The sequence below is a fragment of the Heterodontus francisci genome, chromosome 11 (assembly GCF_036365525.1).
Source record: "Heterodontus francisci isolate sHetFra1 chromosome 11, sHetFra1.hap1, whole genome shotgun sequence".
NCBI lineage: Eukaryota > Metazoa > Chordata > Chondrichthyes > Heterodontiformes > Heterodontidae > Heterodontus > Heterodontus francisci.
This window is the reverse complement of record NC_090381.1, coordinates 81,101,231-81,120,512: the sequence shown is the minus strand read 5'-3', so window position 1 is coordinate 81,120,512 and position 19,282 is coordinate 81,101,231. Positions and strand designations below refer to the sequence as shown.

The following is a 19,282-nucleotide window of genomic DNA, read 5'->3' as shown; positions in this document are numbered from 1 at the left end:
TTCCCATGGCACCTTCCCCTGCAATCGCAGGAGGTGTAATACCTGCCCATTTACCTCCTCTCTCCTCACTATCCCAGGCCCCAAATACTCCTTTCAGGTGAAGCAGCGATTTTACTTGTACTTCTTTCAATGTAGTATACTGTAGTCGCTGCTCACAATGTGGTCTCCTCTACATTGGAGAGACCAAACGCAGACTGGGTGACCGCTTTGCGGAACACCTCCACTCAGTCCGCAAGCAGGACCCTGAGCTTCCGGTTGCTTGCTTTACTTGCTTATGACCTTTGACATTTCTAATATTTGCCAGTTCCGAAGAAGGGTCACTGACCCGAAACGTTAACTCTGCTTCTCTCTCCACAGATGCTGCCAGACCTGCTGAGTATTTCCAGCATTTCTTGTTTTTATTTGTGTTCATTATTCTGTGCCTCAATTGGGTATGATGAATTGTATTTGGATTACATATAATAGGATTATAAAGATAATCAGTACCTTGTTACTGTTGCCAAAACATTGTACATCTGTGGGGGTGCAGGGCAGAACTTTATGTTGACGACGGGGATCTTGACTGGCGAGCCGGCGAGAGATCCCTGTTGCCTACTTTGGGGAAGGCCCGCCCTATGACAAGCCAATTAGAGACTTTGAGAGGCCACTGGCAGGCCTTTCACAGGATCAGGACCCTTTGTAAGGGCAGAGTGAACACATCGGCCTGGAAATTTGAGCACCTAAAATGTTCTCACACCTGAATAAATTGACTTGAGGTACACAAGATATTGAACCAAGGGCCTCATTATCATCAAAGCAGCGAATTGTGCACACAGGCAGCTTGCCGGTGAAGAGAATTTGAAAATTGGATCGATGCAACACCAGCAGCGGCCTCCAGGTTAGTGCTTAAAGGGTTCACAGAAGGGGGATGGGGGTGGGGGTGGGGGTGGGGGGGAGAAACAGTGCAACCAGGAAGGGTTAGGTGGGGTTGGGGTGGGGTGACTGTGAAGGGGGAGATTGGAAAGTTGCATAGCGGTCAGAATCATGGACGGTGGTCAATGTCCACAATCTGGAGGGTGACCGAGGTCAGAATTGGGGAGAGTAGTCAAGAACATAATTGGGGATGGTTGATGTGGGATCAGGGTGGGGGAGATTTAGTCAAGGTCAGGATCAGGAGATGGTCGAAGAGGTGAAGATCGGGTGGCTGAGTTAGTGAATGTGAAGCACAGTGGACGGCAGCAGTCCATTCCTGCTCCACATGTGGCTACACATGCAGATAAATATATTTTAAGCACTTACCTTGTTGGTTGTAGCCTGCAGTGTTCCTTTAAGGACCGCCTGTTAGGCCGCTTGCAAACCTGCTGCTGTGTTCAAGCCAATACAATATTACAAGGGGGGGCCTCAAATAGGCATTAGTCCTGTTATTTGATTCTTCTAATTACCTAACACCGGTTTCATGCACGGGCCCTGGATGCCTAATTTGTTGCCTATACCAATATGCTGGGTGCTGCACTGCCAGCTCGTAATGAGGGTGCACTTCCTGCCTGCCATAGTGGAGGGCGGGAGGCTCTTTAGCACCCAAACAATGGACGCTGTGCAGTTGAATGTCTAGGGCATGTGTTTCTACGCCTGGATCCTTCAGGAAATTGTTTCTGATTATGAGAAAAAGGCCATAATGAAAAAGATGTGAACAACAGGAGGTAATCCATCTGACTACCTTAAACTAGGGTCTGGATTTCTCAGGGGCAGGCAAGGAATTTTGTGTTGCCAACTAACATGCCGGTTCCCTGGCTCCATCCTACCACGGGCCATTTTTCAGGAGTCAGGATGGTGTTGGGTGGGGATGGGAGGAGGTGGTGTTGGCACGGTTACCCGTCTGCAAGCGGCGGGTAGCCAATTCAGATAGTTAATGGCCACTTAAGGCCTTTTATCAGAGGCTGACTGGGATTTTCTGCTCCACAGTGGTGGCCCAGCTGCTAAGGCCTTATTTTTATTTAATATTTAAGGAATTTGGAGCGAGGATGCCTCCATCTTGGCATGCTCTCTCCCTCACCTACCTGTAAGGGCCTCCTGCTGCTGCTTCCAAGCTGGGAGGAGGGCCTCTGATTGGCCCTCCAGCTTCCAGAGTCCACCGGCTGCCCTTAATTGGACAGCGAGCCCACCCTCTGGCCATTAATGGGCAATTCGGGGAAAATCACAGCTGATTGACTGTTCCCCACACTGTGTGGGCTTCTGACCCTCATTTGAGCATGACGGCAGAGTCCTGTAGCTCGCAGGGAAAATCCTGTCCTAGGTTTCAAAAATGATGTTCTAAATAGTAGAGACCGAATACTTAGAGCTAACTGGCAAATGTCATGCGAGTTGGTATTTCAGACTTGCAGGCTTGTATCCATTATTGATGCCTATTCTTCCTTCCAATAATCATTTACACACTCAGGCTCTCTAAATGGATTGACAAATTTAAATGTCAGGTAGATGTACAGAGACACCCATTTATCAATGTGCAGCTTATAATGGGTGAGATTAAATAAAAATACATCAATTAGGCAAAGCAAATAGAAGGGTTTGTGACAGGGATAAGCAGCTGAGTATGTTAGGAAAGGAGCACTTTATGGGATAGAGACCTGCTGATGCATAATGGGAATTCATGGGAAAAATCTGAAGCACTCTAAGACTGCGTGTGTGCAGGAGGTTACGGTATTAAATAAACATACTCAATACATAGCATTAATATAAGATAATGCATACTTGGTGAGGTTGTTAAACTTTTGTGGCATTATAGCTATACCAGCTGATGGAGCAGTTAGCATTAATATAAGTCAGAACCTTTTACCACACATCCTGAGGCATCAGTGTCAACCTTTGGTGACCATTTTCAGGAAACATCACCTTTCTCCACTGGGTTACTCACTGCATTAATAGTGCTCATTTTAACTATTGACAGAGAATGGGTAGGAGGTAGACACAAGCCAGTTAAATATTGTATCTGCTGAATGCACCTGTGCCTCAGTGAGCTCACTTGTCCATAATACATGGCCAGCTCTTTATATCTTAAAACAATGAGAAAGTGCAGAGTTTTCACGAGTGGGATTTTGGCCACCAGCCACATGTGGTGCCACCATTTTACAGAACCTTGTAGACATGACAGTAGGGTCATTGTGCAAAGTCATGCTGATGGTCAGCTGACAAAAAATGTTGGCGCAATTTTCATTTGCCTACTGTCTCGTTGTGACAAAAAATATAATAATATGAAAGGCATAATTCAGCCTCATCAGGCTATGTGCAGACTGGCCAAGAGAGTGTGGGAAAATGGTGCACTGACACAGAACACAAAATTCCGAGTGTATCAAGCCTGTATCTTCAGTACCTTGCTCTACGGCAGCGAGGCCTGGACAACATATGTCAGCCAAGAGCGACGTCTCAATTCATTCCATCTTCGCTGCCTCCGGAGAATCCTTGGCATCAGGTGGCAGGACCGTATCTCCAACACAGAAGTCCTCGAGGTGGCCAACATCCCCAGCATATACACCCTACTGAGCCAGCGGCGCCTGAGATGGCTTGGCCATGTCAGCCGCATGGAAGATGGCAGGATCCCCAAGGACACATTGCACAGCGAGCTCGTCACTGGTATCAGACCCACTGGCTGTCCATGTCTCTGCTTTAAAGATGTCTGCAAATGCAACATGAAGTCCTGTGACATTGATCACAAGTCGTGGGAGTCAGTTGCCAGCGATCGCCAGAGCTGGCAGGCAACCATAAAGGTGTGGCTAAAGTGTGGCGAGTCGAAGAGACTTAGTTGGCAGGAAAAAAGACAGAAGCGCAAGGAGAGAGCCAACTGTGTAACAGCCTTGACAACCAATTTTATCTGCAGCACCTGTGAAAGAGTCTGTCACTCTAGAATTGGCCTTTATAGCCACTCCAGGCGCTGCTTCTCAAACCACTGACCACCTCCAGGCGCTTACCCATTGTCTCTCGAGACAAGGAGGCCAAAGACTGTCTCGTTGTGCCAGAAAATATAATAGTAGTAGGCAAACAAAAGTTTTTAAAAAATGTATCTTGCCCAATGGTTGCCTGAGGACCGGCAGGCTCAATTTTCAAGCAGGCATCAAAATGGATGGCCAGTGTTCCTGCCTGCAGATGGGAGTCTTATTTCACTGTTTAGATTCGTGTCCTAAGCTCAATGTAGGACCTTAACGCAATTACTGTGTGCCAATGGATGGGGCACGTGTGGCATATGCATCTCCTTAGTATGAAGTGGCCTATCCCTTAAAGGGACCACTGTAGGCCACTCCAAACCTTTTTTTTCATTTACTTTTGTGAGGCTAGAAGGTGCAGTGCTGTTCTTCTTGGCTCCACAAAAATACTCTGGTCTGCTGCCATCCCTGTGTGGCTCCCACCTGGGATTGAACTATCAGTGGGTTTGGTGTAGAAGCCAGCCAAATGTCCCACAGTGACTGACTGGTGATCTGCTTGGAACACCTGTTTGGTACTCACTGGCTGCATGTTAATGAGACCCAACCACCAAGATGCTGCAGGCGTCTTGCTGGTGCAATCGAGCGCACTAAATAAAAATCGTCTGTTTTATTTTTTTGGTTGGGCTTCTCTTCAGCAACTGCTGCTAACAGGCACCATGGGAGCTACACATTGTTGGCCACACTAGGAAATGTGCAGCAATTTGGGCACACCTTACGCTTCGGTGCCTGATATTACAAGGAACTGTTCCTGCGTGATCATCAGATTATTAGTCGTATGTGTGTTTGGAATAGGCAACATACAAAGCATAGAATAAAAAGAAGAAAAACAATAGTTTCTGGAAACATTCCTCCAAATCAACTTTTCAGTATTAAGGAAAATAAATTACCCATCAAACATATATGCTTCTAGATCTGCTTTACCTGTCTGGGAAATCGATCTTTTTACATAACTGGTAGTGCTGTGATGCTTGCTTGCAATCATGAAAGGATCAGGCAGTGAATCTGCAAGAAGAAACCGATTATAAAACTAATGTTTATTGTGCGTTACTATAAAGAAACTGAGAATAATGAATAAACTCCAACTTTGACACAAAGAAGCACATCCTTTACATAATTTGGGCTCTGAGTTACAAATCTTTTATGTAATACATGCTAATTTATGTCACCTTGTTACTCATAAATAAAGCAGATAGAACAAGTGGAGATATGTTAGTTTCTTTAAATATTTTATATTTCACGTGGTCCATTCTTTTGTGAACAACTTTTACACAAGAATAAAAAACTACTTAAGTTTCAAAAACTGGATTCTGAATTTTCTACTCAGAAGAGAAATTACATCTTTTTTCTCAGGTTCTCGTACTGACTGTAGCTCAAGCTGTTTAATCAGTCATTGTTTATTGCCGAATATATTCCTGCAAATCAGGAGACCATTGCTATTACACTACATTTTAGAAATTAATAATCCCACTTTATAATTGCTACGTGAAATAAGTTTAAAACTGTTGTTCAATGTCATAACGTGTCAGTGGTTGTGGTAACTTTTAACGTCAATGCCTATTTCTATTTCTAATGATTCAACTAATCCCCTAACCAGTTATAATACAATAATAGTTTATAAGTTGGTTCTGGATGTATTTTGTGGTGAAATGAGGGAATTAACTCAAAGGTGTTCATGAAATCAATTTTATTGTCTCACTAAGAGCTGGATTTAATGGCCCACCCCCCCTCCCCCCAGAGACGGGCTAGGAACGGGAGGACCCATAGAATTGCAACGGGGAGCAGAGGGGCTGTCGCCTTCCCATCGTTCCATGATTACGTTGGAGATGGGAAAGGCTGAAGATGGCCTTTTTATCCAGAGGCCAATTGAGGGCCTTTAGTGGCCAATTATTAGCCATTAAGGGCCTCTTCCTGCCGCCACTGGAATTACACCAGCCGTTGTGGGGGGCGGGGGGATGGCCTCCACCATTCAGGGAGGTCACCCATTGAAATGAGGTGACCTCCCTACAGGCTTGTGGTGGGGGCTCGTGCATGGGCAATCTATGGCCCACAGAGGGCCCACAGCGGCAAAGCCGCATCTCTGGTAACACCACCCCACCCTCACCCCACCCTCATCACCCACCATCACCAGGGCCTGCCAGACTGGCCCTGGCGATCCCCCCTCATTTACCTCCCTTCGAGGTCTCCAGCGATGGGCCTGCTCCCAGGCCTGGTGCAGTACCATCAGTGGCCACTGTTCCCAGTGGCGCTGCTGATACTACTGAGTTGCCGGCCCTCTGATTGGCTGGCAGCTCTTGGAGATGGGATCCCTGCCCTTAAAGGGATGGGGACCCTGGTGCCGGTCACTTAAGTGCCTGAGCATCATTGAATCACGCGGTGGGGGAGGGCGGTGGGGGTGGGTTGGCTCCGAAGGACTGAGGCGGGGTTCCCCTCACGTTTTCGGCCCAGCACCAGGAGCTCCCCTAACACGACTAAATCCAGACCTGAAGCTGCTAAAGTACATAATTTATGTAGAGACATATTGAAAAAAAGGAATGTCAAAGGTATGGGCTCTTGCACACATTCAGACAAGAGTCTTTTAAAAATACTAGGACCTCCCCACATTTATACAATATAACGCCAGAGGTAAGAACCTTGGGACTGTGAATAGCCATCCTTCCGGACATTTATCAAAAATGCTGGTTACAGAGTAAAAGTGGCATTATCGCTTTTTTAACACACAACCAAAATGCTACTGAATAAAACAGTCGCAAAAATACATGTTTTGCTGCAATCATTTGTGTTAATACAAACACTAAAAGCACACGTCTTAGAATTCCATTCATTATTCTTGTAGACTACTACTTAAAGAAATAAATAAATTGAAATAATATCAGCCATTATACTAATCACTGATCTCTCTGCTTGATTACTATGGCCATTTTTCATTCATTTTCTTATTTGTTCAACAAGAGTTTTCTGTGCCTATTTTGATAAATGTTTCTGGCTTCACTTTTACATTTTATTTGTTAATTTCTTTTTCCCTCCCTCCACTTCATGTCGAGTACAATTTCCCAATCAAGAAAGAAGCATGTTCACAGATTTTTGGTGATACAATTGTTACACCAGCAACTAGAAGGTGAGCAAGAGCCACTCAAGGTAATTGACCCACCAGATATTTTTACAGATTGCAAATGAGGTTTTTCAGCAACCACCAAGGGTATCTTAGACTAAAAATAAATGCGAAACATTTGTAGCTTCATTTTGATTCTGCAAAAAGCATGAAAAAAGTGATGGTTCTAATCTTATTTTTTGTATAAGTTCTTCCTCCAGATTTTTGACTTTAACTGCTCCTCAGCTCTGAGGAGAGCTGTGAAGCTCAGGTTGGCCACAGTCATCAACTGTGCAGCTCCATGGTTTTTCAACAGAAATTGCACAGAAATTGCGATTTGAGTGATTGGTGGTTTGGACTCCAATGCTTTACTGCAAAAATGATTGAATTCAGTTTATCTGCCTGACTGCACGATGCTTTGTGAATCAAAACTGTGAATGAAAGACTATAAATGGTCTATTTTTAAAATGTTGTCAAACTATTTCATTTTTGTTTTTCGAATTGAACTTATCCACTGATTAAACTTATATTGTCTAATTAGTGAACCACAAACTAATCCAAAATACATTTGGCTGAACAAGCCATCAGAAACACAATGACAAACACCGAATACAAATCCACAAACACCTGAAGCACAATCACAGACATGCTACAGTCAACTCTTACATGGTCATGGCACACAATGAAATGAAGAGCTTCTCCTGGAATAAGAACAAACAAGCTCTTTTGTTTAACACACTACATTGCAGCATGCACTTCCCAACATCAAATGCAGCTGTACCTTCAAACCCCAGTGGAGTTGGGTCACTCTTTATTTCATATCTCTTAGCTTTAACATCTGGCCCAGAAAGTGATCCTGTTGCAGAGGTACGAAAACACATTAAGGACAGCCTAAAATAATAACTCCATAATTCATTATTTTCTTATGTAGTCCTTATAGCAAATAAGCCAGCATGGATTCAGTTAATATAAGTAGGAGCATTGTCTGATATATAACCTGGAACTAAGAAAGATAACTTAACAAAATTCATTACATTGTGTTTGATGTTTATTCCTTAGAGGAGAAGTTTTAGCTAAGACATTGATTAGTAGTAGAGTCCTTCTTGGTGTTAATGAATAGCTGAAAAAGAAAATAGTTTAATACCAGCCACATTATCAGAAGTATAACATCATCTGCTGTAACCAAGAATTCTCTTTAGAATTCATGCACTGCTGTGATCCATATTACCATTGAACTGTTGCTGCTAAATAGGGACACCTGATAGGGAAAAGATTCATATACATCACCTGGAAAAATATTTTATCCCAGAATTTTGAAAGACATAACTGATTCTTCATATTTTTCATTTTCAAATTTTGTTTGTTTACATTTATACCCACAATTACTTCTCTTAATTGATGCCTAATGTACCAAATCAAATGCAATTGCAAATTTTCATCACAGCTTCTGATGCTATATAGGTTGAGACATTGGTTTCACGGCAAAAACTGGCATAGAGGATGGGGCGTCCGAACATGAAGGCCAGAAGTTCATTGGAAGTTGGGCCTTGGGCATCATCTACATACCACCAGTCTTCAGGTAAGTCCTGGGAGGGGTTGGGGAGGCGAGTGGGAGGTTGGTGATCAAGAACCAGCAGCATAGCTGTGGAGGTAGGAGGAGCACTCCTATCAACTTGGCTCCACAGTAAGGTAAGTAAAAAGAAATGAAATTATCTACTGTTTGGTTCCTTCCAGCAATCTCTTTAGGACTGCTAGTCAGGCCACTGTAGACCCAGAAAAACTGTGCCAGTATGTACCAAATTTAACATATCAGGATCCTAAAATAGTTGGTAGACCTCTGGTGAGCATATTCAAGATACCCAATTTTTAGAAAGGAATCAGGAGCAAGAAATCGTACTTGGAAATTAGTCCTCCCAATTCCTGTTTTTCACCCAGAGTCTGGGCATGCGAAGGCTCAATTTCTCCCCCACAGATTGGCTGGAAGGAAGTAGAAAACCAAATGAGGGTGTTAATTGGGTTTATCATCTGCAGGTGGACGGTGTTAATCTTACCTATGTGTATATATAGGGAGACACTTATTGAAACTGGATGAAGGTTTGAGTAAGGAGTTGCATGTTTGTAATCTTTTTAATTTGTAAAATAAATACAAGACTGAATAAAGATTGACTCCAACATAATCCTTCAACAAGCTTTCTGGCATATAATATGGTAGCAGAGGATAGTTGCCTAAAGGTGAAGGTTGGAAACAGAAAAAAAAAATTCATATAGAAAACTAAAATCCTAGTGCCTATTGTGGAAAATATGGCAGAAAGCAAGCATAAATTGTCAGGGTATGATTACCCTCTGATGTCTCTGCATCTGAACCATATGACCAGTGGAAGAATGAAGAGGATACATCCCTATCAAAGAGGAAACAAGGTATGGCCTTGGCATTGTCACTTTCTACCAAAAGTAAAATCAAAGGTAAAGTATTTTGTGAACTGGATTCTCATCTGTTGGGTACTGATGAAGGTTTGGATCTTCTGTTAGAATTCCTGGATGAGATTTACAAGAAAGATGATCTCTTAAATGCCTATGAGGCATGGTCAGACTTTGACAGATTTCGGAAAACAGGGTTATTCAATGGAGGAATATATCATGAACTTTAACTGACTACAGAAGTTTTAGGAAATTCAATTTGAAGATCCCTGGTTCAGTGCTAACAATTTAAATTGCTAGATTATGCTGGTGTGTTGTATATGGACAGGCTTGTGGTTCTATCTGGGGTTCAGTTCTCCGAAAAAGACTCCCTGCTGGATCAGATGTCTGTTCCCTTTAAAAATTTATGGGGAAACAGCCATTACCTGCAGCCTTGTTAGAGCAATTAGGGCATTCTGTGATGACACAAAGAATGAAGGAGATAATAATTGCCGGATTTCAAAATAGTCCAGATACTGGACACAGGCACTAGTACAATGGAAAAGTTAAAGACAAGAGGAAAGAGGATGAAAGCACCTTTAGCAGGTCTGACTATTACAGCAGTAGACAGAATTGAGAAAGCAACAATAGACAAATGAATCCCAGGAATGCCCAAGGAACAGTTAACAGGTACTGCAGGTGTGACTTGAAGTATCATTATGCAATGAACTGCCCAAAGCAGAGAGGCAGGGTTCTTGAAATGATGCATGACACAGAGAATTCTGAGGTTATTTTCCTGATGCACATTGATGATTCCTTATGCACTGGTACTGCAGAATTTGAGAAATGCATTATTAATAAGATTAAATAAGAATAAGGGCGGCACAGTGGCGCAGTGGTTAGCACCGCAGCCTCACAGCTCCAGGGACCCGGGTTCGATTCCGGGTACTGCCTGTGTGGAGTTTGCAAGTTCTCCCTGTGTCTGCGTGGGTTTTCTCCGGGTGCTCCGGTTTCCTCCCACAAGCCAAAAGACTTGCAGGTTGATAGGTAAATTGGCCATTATAAATTGTCACTAGTATAGGTAGGTGGTAGGGAAATATAGGGACAGGTGGGGATGTTTGGTAGGAATATGGGATTAGTGTAGGATTAGTATAAATGGGTGGTTGATGTTCGGCACAGACTCGGTGGGCCGAAGGACCTGTTTCAGTGCTGTATCTCTAATCTAATCTAATCTAATCTAATCTAAAGTAGAATTTAAGATTGGGAGTCAGGCTTGTGGGGCTTTTAAATATATTGGTTTAGATATTAAGCATAGTAGGTCTGGAATAACTTTAAATCAACAATTTTATTTAGAGAGTGTCACTCCCTAATTAATCGCGCTAGGTCATCACCGAAAGATGATGATGTATCTATAGAAGAGAAAGAGCTATTATGAAGCTTGATTGATCAATTAAACTGGTTGTGCACTCAGACTAGACCTGATGCTAGTTTTGATGTGTTGGAGTTAAGTACTATGATGAAACGTCCAGAAGTTGAGAATGTTTGAAGGGCAAATAAAACATTAAAAAAAAATTAAATCTGGAGAATGCATACTTAAGATCCCATCCTTAGGTGACCCAAAGAATATGAAACTATGATGCTTCACATGTTAATCTTCCTGATGGGTATTCGAGTTCAGCTGGTTTCATAATATTTTTTGATGGGTGAACATGAGAAATGTTGTCCAATAGCTTGGGAAGCTAAGGAAATAAAAATAGTTGTTAAAAGTACTTTAGCTGCAGAAACACTGGCTCTTGTGTTATGTTATGAATGTTATGTAGATAATTGTTCCATGTAGGATAATATACACTCTACCAAAAGTGTAAGTGAGAAGAGGTAACAGATTGACTTTGCTGGATTGAAACAAATGCTGGAGAGAAAGAGAATTTCTAAAATTAAATGGGTACATGCAAGTCATCAACTATCTGTTTTACGAAAATAAATGTGAGTTCAAAGAAATTGTTAGGGGTCCAAGAGGAGGGTGTCTCATAATGTGATGCTTTGTATAGAATATGGAATTTATTTTGCTTTGTTTTAAAACTCTGAATTTTATTTAAAGACAAAAAAGGGAATCTTAATTGTGTTGAATCATATGCAGGTGGAGGGTGTTAATTAGGGTCTTGAGTATATATAAGGAGACACTTACAGAAACTTGGTGAAGGTTTGAGCGAGGAGCTGCATGTTAGTCATCTTTTACTTTGTAAATTAAATGCAAGACAAAGTAAAGCTTGGCTCCTTCAACAACAAGCTTTCTGCGTATAACAAAAGGTGCTTTCATTTTAATTTTACTCCCCTCCCCTTCATGTTACGTTTTCTGTATCTAACCTATTTCAATTGGAATTCAGAATAATAAAGTGTTCTATTTCCAGAAGGATGCACGTCTAGGTTACCAAGCCTTGATAATTAAAGTTTTACATTATGGCTGGACAGTAGCTACAGGACTATTTTTTAAAATTCTTTCATGGGATGTGGGCACCACTGGCAAGGCCAGCATTTGTTGCCCTTGAACTGAATGGTTTGTTCAGCCATTTCAGAGGATGTTAAGAGTCAACCACATTGCTGTAAGACTGGAGTCACATGCTGGCCAGACCAAGTAAAGACAGCATATTTCCTCTCTAAAAGGACATGAGTGAACCAGGTGGGTTTTTAAGACAATTGAGACTAGCTTTTAATTCTAGATTTTTTTGTATTTATTCATTAGTTGATTTTATTTTATTAATTATTTTAAACTTTACCAGCTGCTATGGTGGGACTTGAATCCATGTCCCTAGAGCATTAGCCTCAGCCTCTGAATTACTAAACCATCTTAATCCCAGCTAACATAAATGCTCCAGCTTCCTAGGGACTAAATTTCATCAATACCAGGTAGATCACCTTAAGGAGTGAGGAAAAGCAGGAGAAAGCTCTCCCTTTCCACACTGTTCAAGCAAGCTTTCTGGCAGGTCAATCCTTGGACTGTATCCATGGAGATAAAAATGGGTAGCATCAATCTCATGTGTTTAGCAGAATCAAGCAACAGTCCTCTATGTATAGAATAGGCATCAAATGCATGATGTCAATTGATGCTACACAAACCCAACTGTAGATGGTATATGTAAGGCTTTAAGTTTTTTGAAGACTTAATGACTTATGTTTTCTGGATGAGTCAGTCCAGGCTTGAGATAAATGCCACAGTACTCCTTATCTAGGCCATGACCAGAGTAATATACTGTATTTTGTGCTGTGGTCTGTGTGGCTAAGTTGTCTATTTAGCAGCTCAGTTCAGAAGAAATAAAATGTTAAACCACATAGCAGATTATACGTCAAACTTTGCAAATGCACGTACCACATAATCACAAAGCTGTGGGTTGTATTATGGATGCGCTTAGTGCCACAAATTTCAGGTGAATATATCACTGAAATGGTAACCACCAAATGTAGTTATAATTTAAATCCACATTGAGTACCTTTTAAGTGAACAGTCACTGTGCAACTGTCACAGTATAAAATGAAATAAGCTGATACATATAAGTAAATAAATAAGGAATCAGCTAGCTACAAAGAAAACCACTGATAATACAACATTTAAGCACAATTTATACTGTGAACACTAATATGTATTCAAGTTAATAGATAATTCATATGTTAAACTCCACAGAAAGGTTGTGCAGGTTTAGCTGATCTAAGCCAGGGTAACAGTTGGAGTGCCACAGTTTGTTTCAGAGGAGAGTGAAAAACCTGCTGACATTCACTGTTTAGGCTCACACAGAAGAATGGCCACTTGGGTTAGGTACCAGAAGGCTGCTAGCACCTATAGAACCATGTATGGGCAAAGGTCAACACTCTTAGGGTAGCAGGTGAGATAAGGGAAGAAAACTGGAAAGAGTAACTAAGACTTAAGTAAATGCACAGTGAAATTTAATTAACAATGCAAGCTGAGCCATTTTGGATTAATTCCAAATAAATTCAACATTAATCTAATTTATGCCATGTTAATAAAAGTTTGAATTCTTCTTTTCCTCCGGAAATTTCTCCTATAATGTGATATATGCATTCCTAATTTCAGTTTGTGGAAACTGTACAAAGCAAAAATGCAGCAATTGTTGTGTAAGACTGGTAAAATACACACTTTATCAGAAGCCTTTTTTTCTTTTATCTTTGTCATATGTATTTTTCATTTTTTTCTCTTCACAGTATGTTACTGCATCTTCCTCCAAATTTAAAGGATGGGACATTCTTGGAATGGTTACAGCAAAGAAGGGAGGGGGGCCCTCGGCCTGATGTGTCTGTGCTGGCTAACGTTCTGGGCTGTGTACCTTGATAACATAACTGACACGTTTTTCTGTCACCAGCAAATGAGTAGTCAGATTCAGTTGCAGTGAGACACATAACTATTTCCCTCACAACACAGAACATCTTACAGCTAACTGCTGCTCATCCACTGTTCCAGCTAACAAACAATGAAACACCCAATTGTATCAGTTGGATTGGAATGGCAGGAACCTAAATATGATCCTCAAGCTTCTGGTGTGCTCAAGGTGATGTCTTACTAATTGTAGCATGGATTTATTAAAACAACTTTATCCTATGTAAATATGATTGCAAATCAAAATCAAACAAGGAAGTTTGAAATTTTCTTTTGAGATGTGTATAGAGTTTTAGAAGTGCAATAGCTCCTGTTATAATTTAATTTAGTCAAAAACTGGGAATCGAGCAGAATGGAATGGTAATTATAATGTACCTTTACTTCGAGAAGCACTGACAGAGGAAGCTAAGGAAATGCGACGAATTACAGTTGGCTCCTTAGACTGTGATTCTGGGAATACAGAAAAGCAATGCATGCTAAGGTTAGAAAAGAGACTGGTTATTATACCAGAAAGAGCAGCAGGAAAATAATGGTCAAGCACTGGTCAGATACAGTACAGAAAACCAGAATGCTCTGCTTGTGTACTACTTTCTGCAGTCGATTTACAAAATGCAATTTTTTCTTCAAAACATTTTTATTTTCTTCAGATTGATACCATTATTTTTTAAAGCCATATTTTATGACTTTTTCCCTACTGCTTGAAATCTATACATGCCGATACTAACAGGTATTGTACTCTTCACTATTTTGCTGTAACTGAGGTTAATTCAGTTGACCTGTGTTTGCACAGAAAGTAATGAATAATATTGGAACTGCTGTTTGCAAGCATTAGACACTCCACGTCACCTAAACTCAATGGTCAGAAATATTTTCCATGAGATAAAGAAAACAATAGATTGAGGTATTAATTATGATGGCAAGCACTATGTAGAAAATATACAAGAAAGGGCAATAGAATAAATTGGGTTTTCCTCTGCTCTCTGATGAGCATTCTGTTCATATGGTATGGGTGAAGATTATGAAATCATTATGCTCATATGTAAGCACATATGCATATATCTATTTACTTTGTATTAAGTTTTCATAAAAAGGTAACTTAAATATCAGGCAAGCTATTTCTCACTTCTCTCCAGAGACTTCTGAAAGCAGGCTTTATAAAACATTCATGATTTCATGTCCAAATATTATCAGGAAATTGTGGATCTGACGTAAACTCAATATAAAAAATCTATCTTAAATATTGAATATGCAAAACTGAAAATAATTTCTGTTCTATACACCAGACAATATAGACCTGAATATAGTAGAGCTGTAGATGCATAGAGCTCAAGAGGAAAGAGTAGCTCTTCTTTTCATATGGGCAGCTGACGATGAATTTGAAAAGATAATTAAAGGGGAAGTGAGGGGATGCAGCACTTTGGCGGCTCAACTCATTTTTAGCAAAAAGGACATATTTTGTGTTTGATTCATCACACTGTAACTTCCCAATCACTATCATATGATCATCATAAAGCATGCTTCCTATCAGGAAGAAAAAGACAAATGAAGAATAAGACCTCTTGAATCACTCTCTTGGATACCTCCTGCAGTTAGTTAGTATGTAGCACTGGCACAAGACGATGAAATGTCTGTTTCTCAGCCAGCGAGGATGTGTGAAATGGGAAAACAAAGATGGTGAAGAGGAAAAAAGAACAACATTAAAAAAAGACTTGTATTTTCTTGTATCTACATGAATAAAATAACTGCATGTTTTATTCATTGGTAAAACAATTTGGAACTAGGACCAACTACATAATTCTGGGCCTTGGTTGGTTTCAGAAAATTGACTAGGCATAAATGAGTTAGCAGCACACGATGTTATTGCATGATGCATTAAATTTCATATCACAAGATAATGGGGCTAAATTGGATTGTCTTCCAAACCAGGCATGGGGATCACGATGCCTGATTACCCCGTGCCCATTCATTGCAATGCGGGCAGCACGCAAACTTTGTGCTGCTTGCTGCTTTGAACGATTGCAGTATTCAGGCAGCACCAACTGAGCTGTTGATTGCTGGATGCATCAACAGGGAGACAACATCATGAGTGACTACCACCACTTAAAGCTAGCCTGCACTCCTTAAAGCTGGCTGGTACCTCTTAAGGGGAAATGCATTGTGGATAGAGCAGGTGGTGGAATTCGTGCAGGAAGTGAATCTGACCTTGGCATCATTGCATAATAACAGAACATGGGAGAAAGTGGGCTGCAAGGTTTTTTGAAGGATGTCCTTGGTGGAGGAGGTGGAAAGGAGGAGAGATGTTCTTTATCTGCAGGGGGCCAGGAAGCCCTCCAGACACATGCTAAAAAGGCTGTGGGAGCTGATAGCCGTGGAGGTTAATGACAAGAGTCAAGCCCCGAGGACCTGGACACAGTGCCACAAGAAGTTCAATGATCTCACATGAGTGGTCAAGGTCAATGAATTCATCTTCAAATGCCATTTCCTACCAACTGCACCACTAACTTCACACACTGCTCAATTCGCCATAACGCCAGCACTCTTCTACCAACCATCTCTATCAATCAGGACTCAACCTCACATTCATAGCTCCACTGCACCCTCACACACTTAGCAGTGCTGCAAGACTCACACCGACATCTCACAACAGCTTGCACACACTGCCAGATATTCAGCCATGACAGCCACATCATCCAAACAGATGGCATGACACTCACTGGCACACGTCCCTCTATTGCATGACAAGGTGGTACATAAGCAGAGGCAGCAGGAGCTAATTGGAGGAGGACAAGTGCGTCTACAATTCTTAACCTTCATGGAGGAGATGGTGTTGACAATAATTGGGATGCATATTGTTGAGGCCATAGAAAATAGGAGCAGGAGTAGGCCATTCGGCCCTTCGGAAAAGATCATGGCTGATCGTCTAATTCAGTACCCTGTTTCCGCTTTCTCCCCTTGATCTTTTTGGCAATAAGAAATATATCTATCTCCTTCTTGAATATATTTAATGACTTGGCCTCCACTGCCTTCTGCAGTAGAGAATTCCACGGGTTCACCAACCACTGAATGAAGACATTTCTTCTCATCTCAGTTCTAAATGGCATACCCCAAATCCTGACACTGTGACCCCTGGTTCTGGACTCCCCAGACATGGGGAACATCCTCCCTGCATCGAGCCTGTCTAGTCCTGTTAGAATTTTATGGACAGCAGCAGGGCTGAAATCGTCAAAGATGACATTATCATCATATCTAATTCTTCTTAACACATCCCAGCTTCCCCCATCCCACACTCTCTTCTGATTTACAAGCTACAGATGCTGTAAACATGTATCTCTTACCCTGCACCTTCCCTGCTCCACAATCTTACCTTTGTGCCTTTTTCCTTTCAGATACCCAAAGGATACAAACTGGCCAGGCAGTGAAGGGACAGCAAGAAGGAAGTGTGAAGACACAAAAATTTCACACTCACAGCCACTGATCCAGATACTGACACTGTGCAAAATTTGGGGGATAGAATAGAGGTGAGATCAGCATATGGTATGACATTGGGCACGAGTGCCAGGCAGCCAGAACAGGAGGAGAGGATAAAGCAGGAGCCAGCACACTGGAGGGCAAGGTGACACCCGAGTTCTGCTGCAGAGGATTCAGATGAAGCCTTTAATATGGCAGCCTACAGAGGAAGGCTGATGGATATGCACACTGAAATGATTGGTGCATTGGGAAGCCTGCCAGAAAGCCTGCATTTAAAGATAAGGAGCATGGAGGAGTCTAGCATCAACGTGGCACAGGGTTTTGCTTAGAACTTGGAGCCCATCCTTTCCAGGGTGGAATAGTGGTCAACTCCCTTTGCAGACTTGTGGATCCAACAATGATATCGTGTTTGATGGCCAATGTTGCATGTCACAGCTTCCATTACAACACAAGCAGCAGCCACCCAATGTCTAAGTGCTGCAGTGGAAGCTCAGACTGAAGTCATGCAAGGTCAGCTTGCTGCCATGCAAGCTCAGACTACTGCCATTGTGGCTGCAGATTACAGTGTACAAAGAGGCTTGCAGGGTGTCACAGCAGCCCAACAATCTGTCCTCAAAAAGGTTACTGAAATTGTTGAGGTGCCGCCCCAGTGGAATAGCAGTGGCTCTCTGGAGCACAACCATGCGGTCCTCTCTCAGAATAACAGCATTCATCCTCCCACCACTGCCACTGTGACAATGCCCTTGCAGTTTCGTGTCAGCTAGCCAGCTCAGACAGCTGTCACCCACACCCATCTTGCAGCCCTCAGCCGGGCCACCTTCTGGGTCATTCTTCAAGGCCATCTGAAGTGCACTCCACTGAAACTCAGCAGCCTTCCATCAGCCATGCTGCAGCTACTGAGGTAGCACTGCATAGCAGCATTTGGACAGACGAAGGCACATGCAAGACAGGGTTAAAGGGAATGCACAAGGGTGATTAGTTGACTTTTGTGTGCAATGTGGCATGATTTAGTTTATAAATATGGTTTGGAATGTTTGCTTTTGGTGGTTATTCTTAGCATTGTGGCCAAGAGGACACTGTGATGGTCAGTAACAGAAGAGAGATAAGGGGTGGAATTTAATTCCCCACGTGGGAGCAGGCTGGGAGGCGGAGGCGGGTGGCGGTGGCCATATAATCGAGTGGAAAGGTGCAGGGTGGAGAGCCTGTCACCTTGCCAACTCACCCCCCATTCCAGATTAAATCAGGACGGGGATAGTCGAGGCCGGTCTACCCATCCAGAGGCCAATTGAGGCCCTTAAGTGTCCAATTAATGAGTATACACTGGAGCCTCCCTGCAGGCTCGGGGGCGAGGGGCAGGGGCGGGAGCAGACCCTCCTGATCGGGTACCCTGTGGGCCATGGAGGGCCCCCGCGGCGGCAAGGGCCACTGCCACTGCCACCCCCACAACGACTCCCCCTCCCCCCCCCCCCCACCCAACATCCCCACCCTCGCCGGGTCTTGCCTGACTGGCCCCGGCGAGCCCACCCTACATACCTGTCTTCTAAGGCCTCCTTCATGGCTGCTGCTTCAGGGCTGGCTGCAGTCCCTGCAGTGGCCACAGCTCTCTCTGATTGGCCTGCACCTCTTGGAGGCCGGCTCTTCACCTTTAAAGGCACAGGAACTCTGATGGCAGACAGTTAACCACCTGCTTGACATTTAAACCCGTCAGAGATTCTGAAATGGCTGTGGCTTGGTTGCCACTGGCTTTCCGGCTGGTTGTCAGGGCCACTTCCGCGGCCATTAAATTCAGCCCAAGGGGTGGAATTGTTGGTGAATGGGGCATTGGGATAGCGTTTACTGGTACCACAGTCAGATGAGTCAATACTGGACAGTCCGGCCAGAAAGGGATGTGTTGGTTGCCTCCTCCCTTCCTCCTCTTCCTTCTCCACTTCCTGCTCCTCAGTACTTGCTGCACAGCTGGTGGCAAGGCATGACAGTGCGGTTGTGCAGCAT

General features: G+C 42.8%; 1 protein-coding gene across 1 annotated transcript in view; it reads right to left on the bottom strand.

Moving 5' to 3' along the window:
• The window catches only part of mcf2l2 (MCF.2 cell line derived transforming sequence-like 2), a 401,635-nt gene that overhangs the window by 28,665 nt on the left and 353,688 nt on the right, over positions 1 to 19,282 (bottom strand). The window contains exons 28-30 of the mRNA XM_068042330.1: positions 14,198 to 14,272; positions 7,823 to 7,897; positions 4,875 to 4,955 (exon numbers count right to left, since the gene is read on the bottom strand). Coding sequence (XP_067898431.1) covers positions 4,875 to 4,955; positions 7,823 to 7,897; positions 14,198 to 14,272 — 231 coding nt within the window. The remainder of the gene's footprint in view (positions 1 to 4,874; positions 4,956 to 7,822; positions 7,898 to 14,197; positions 14,273 to 19,282) is intronic.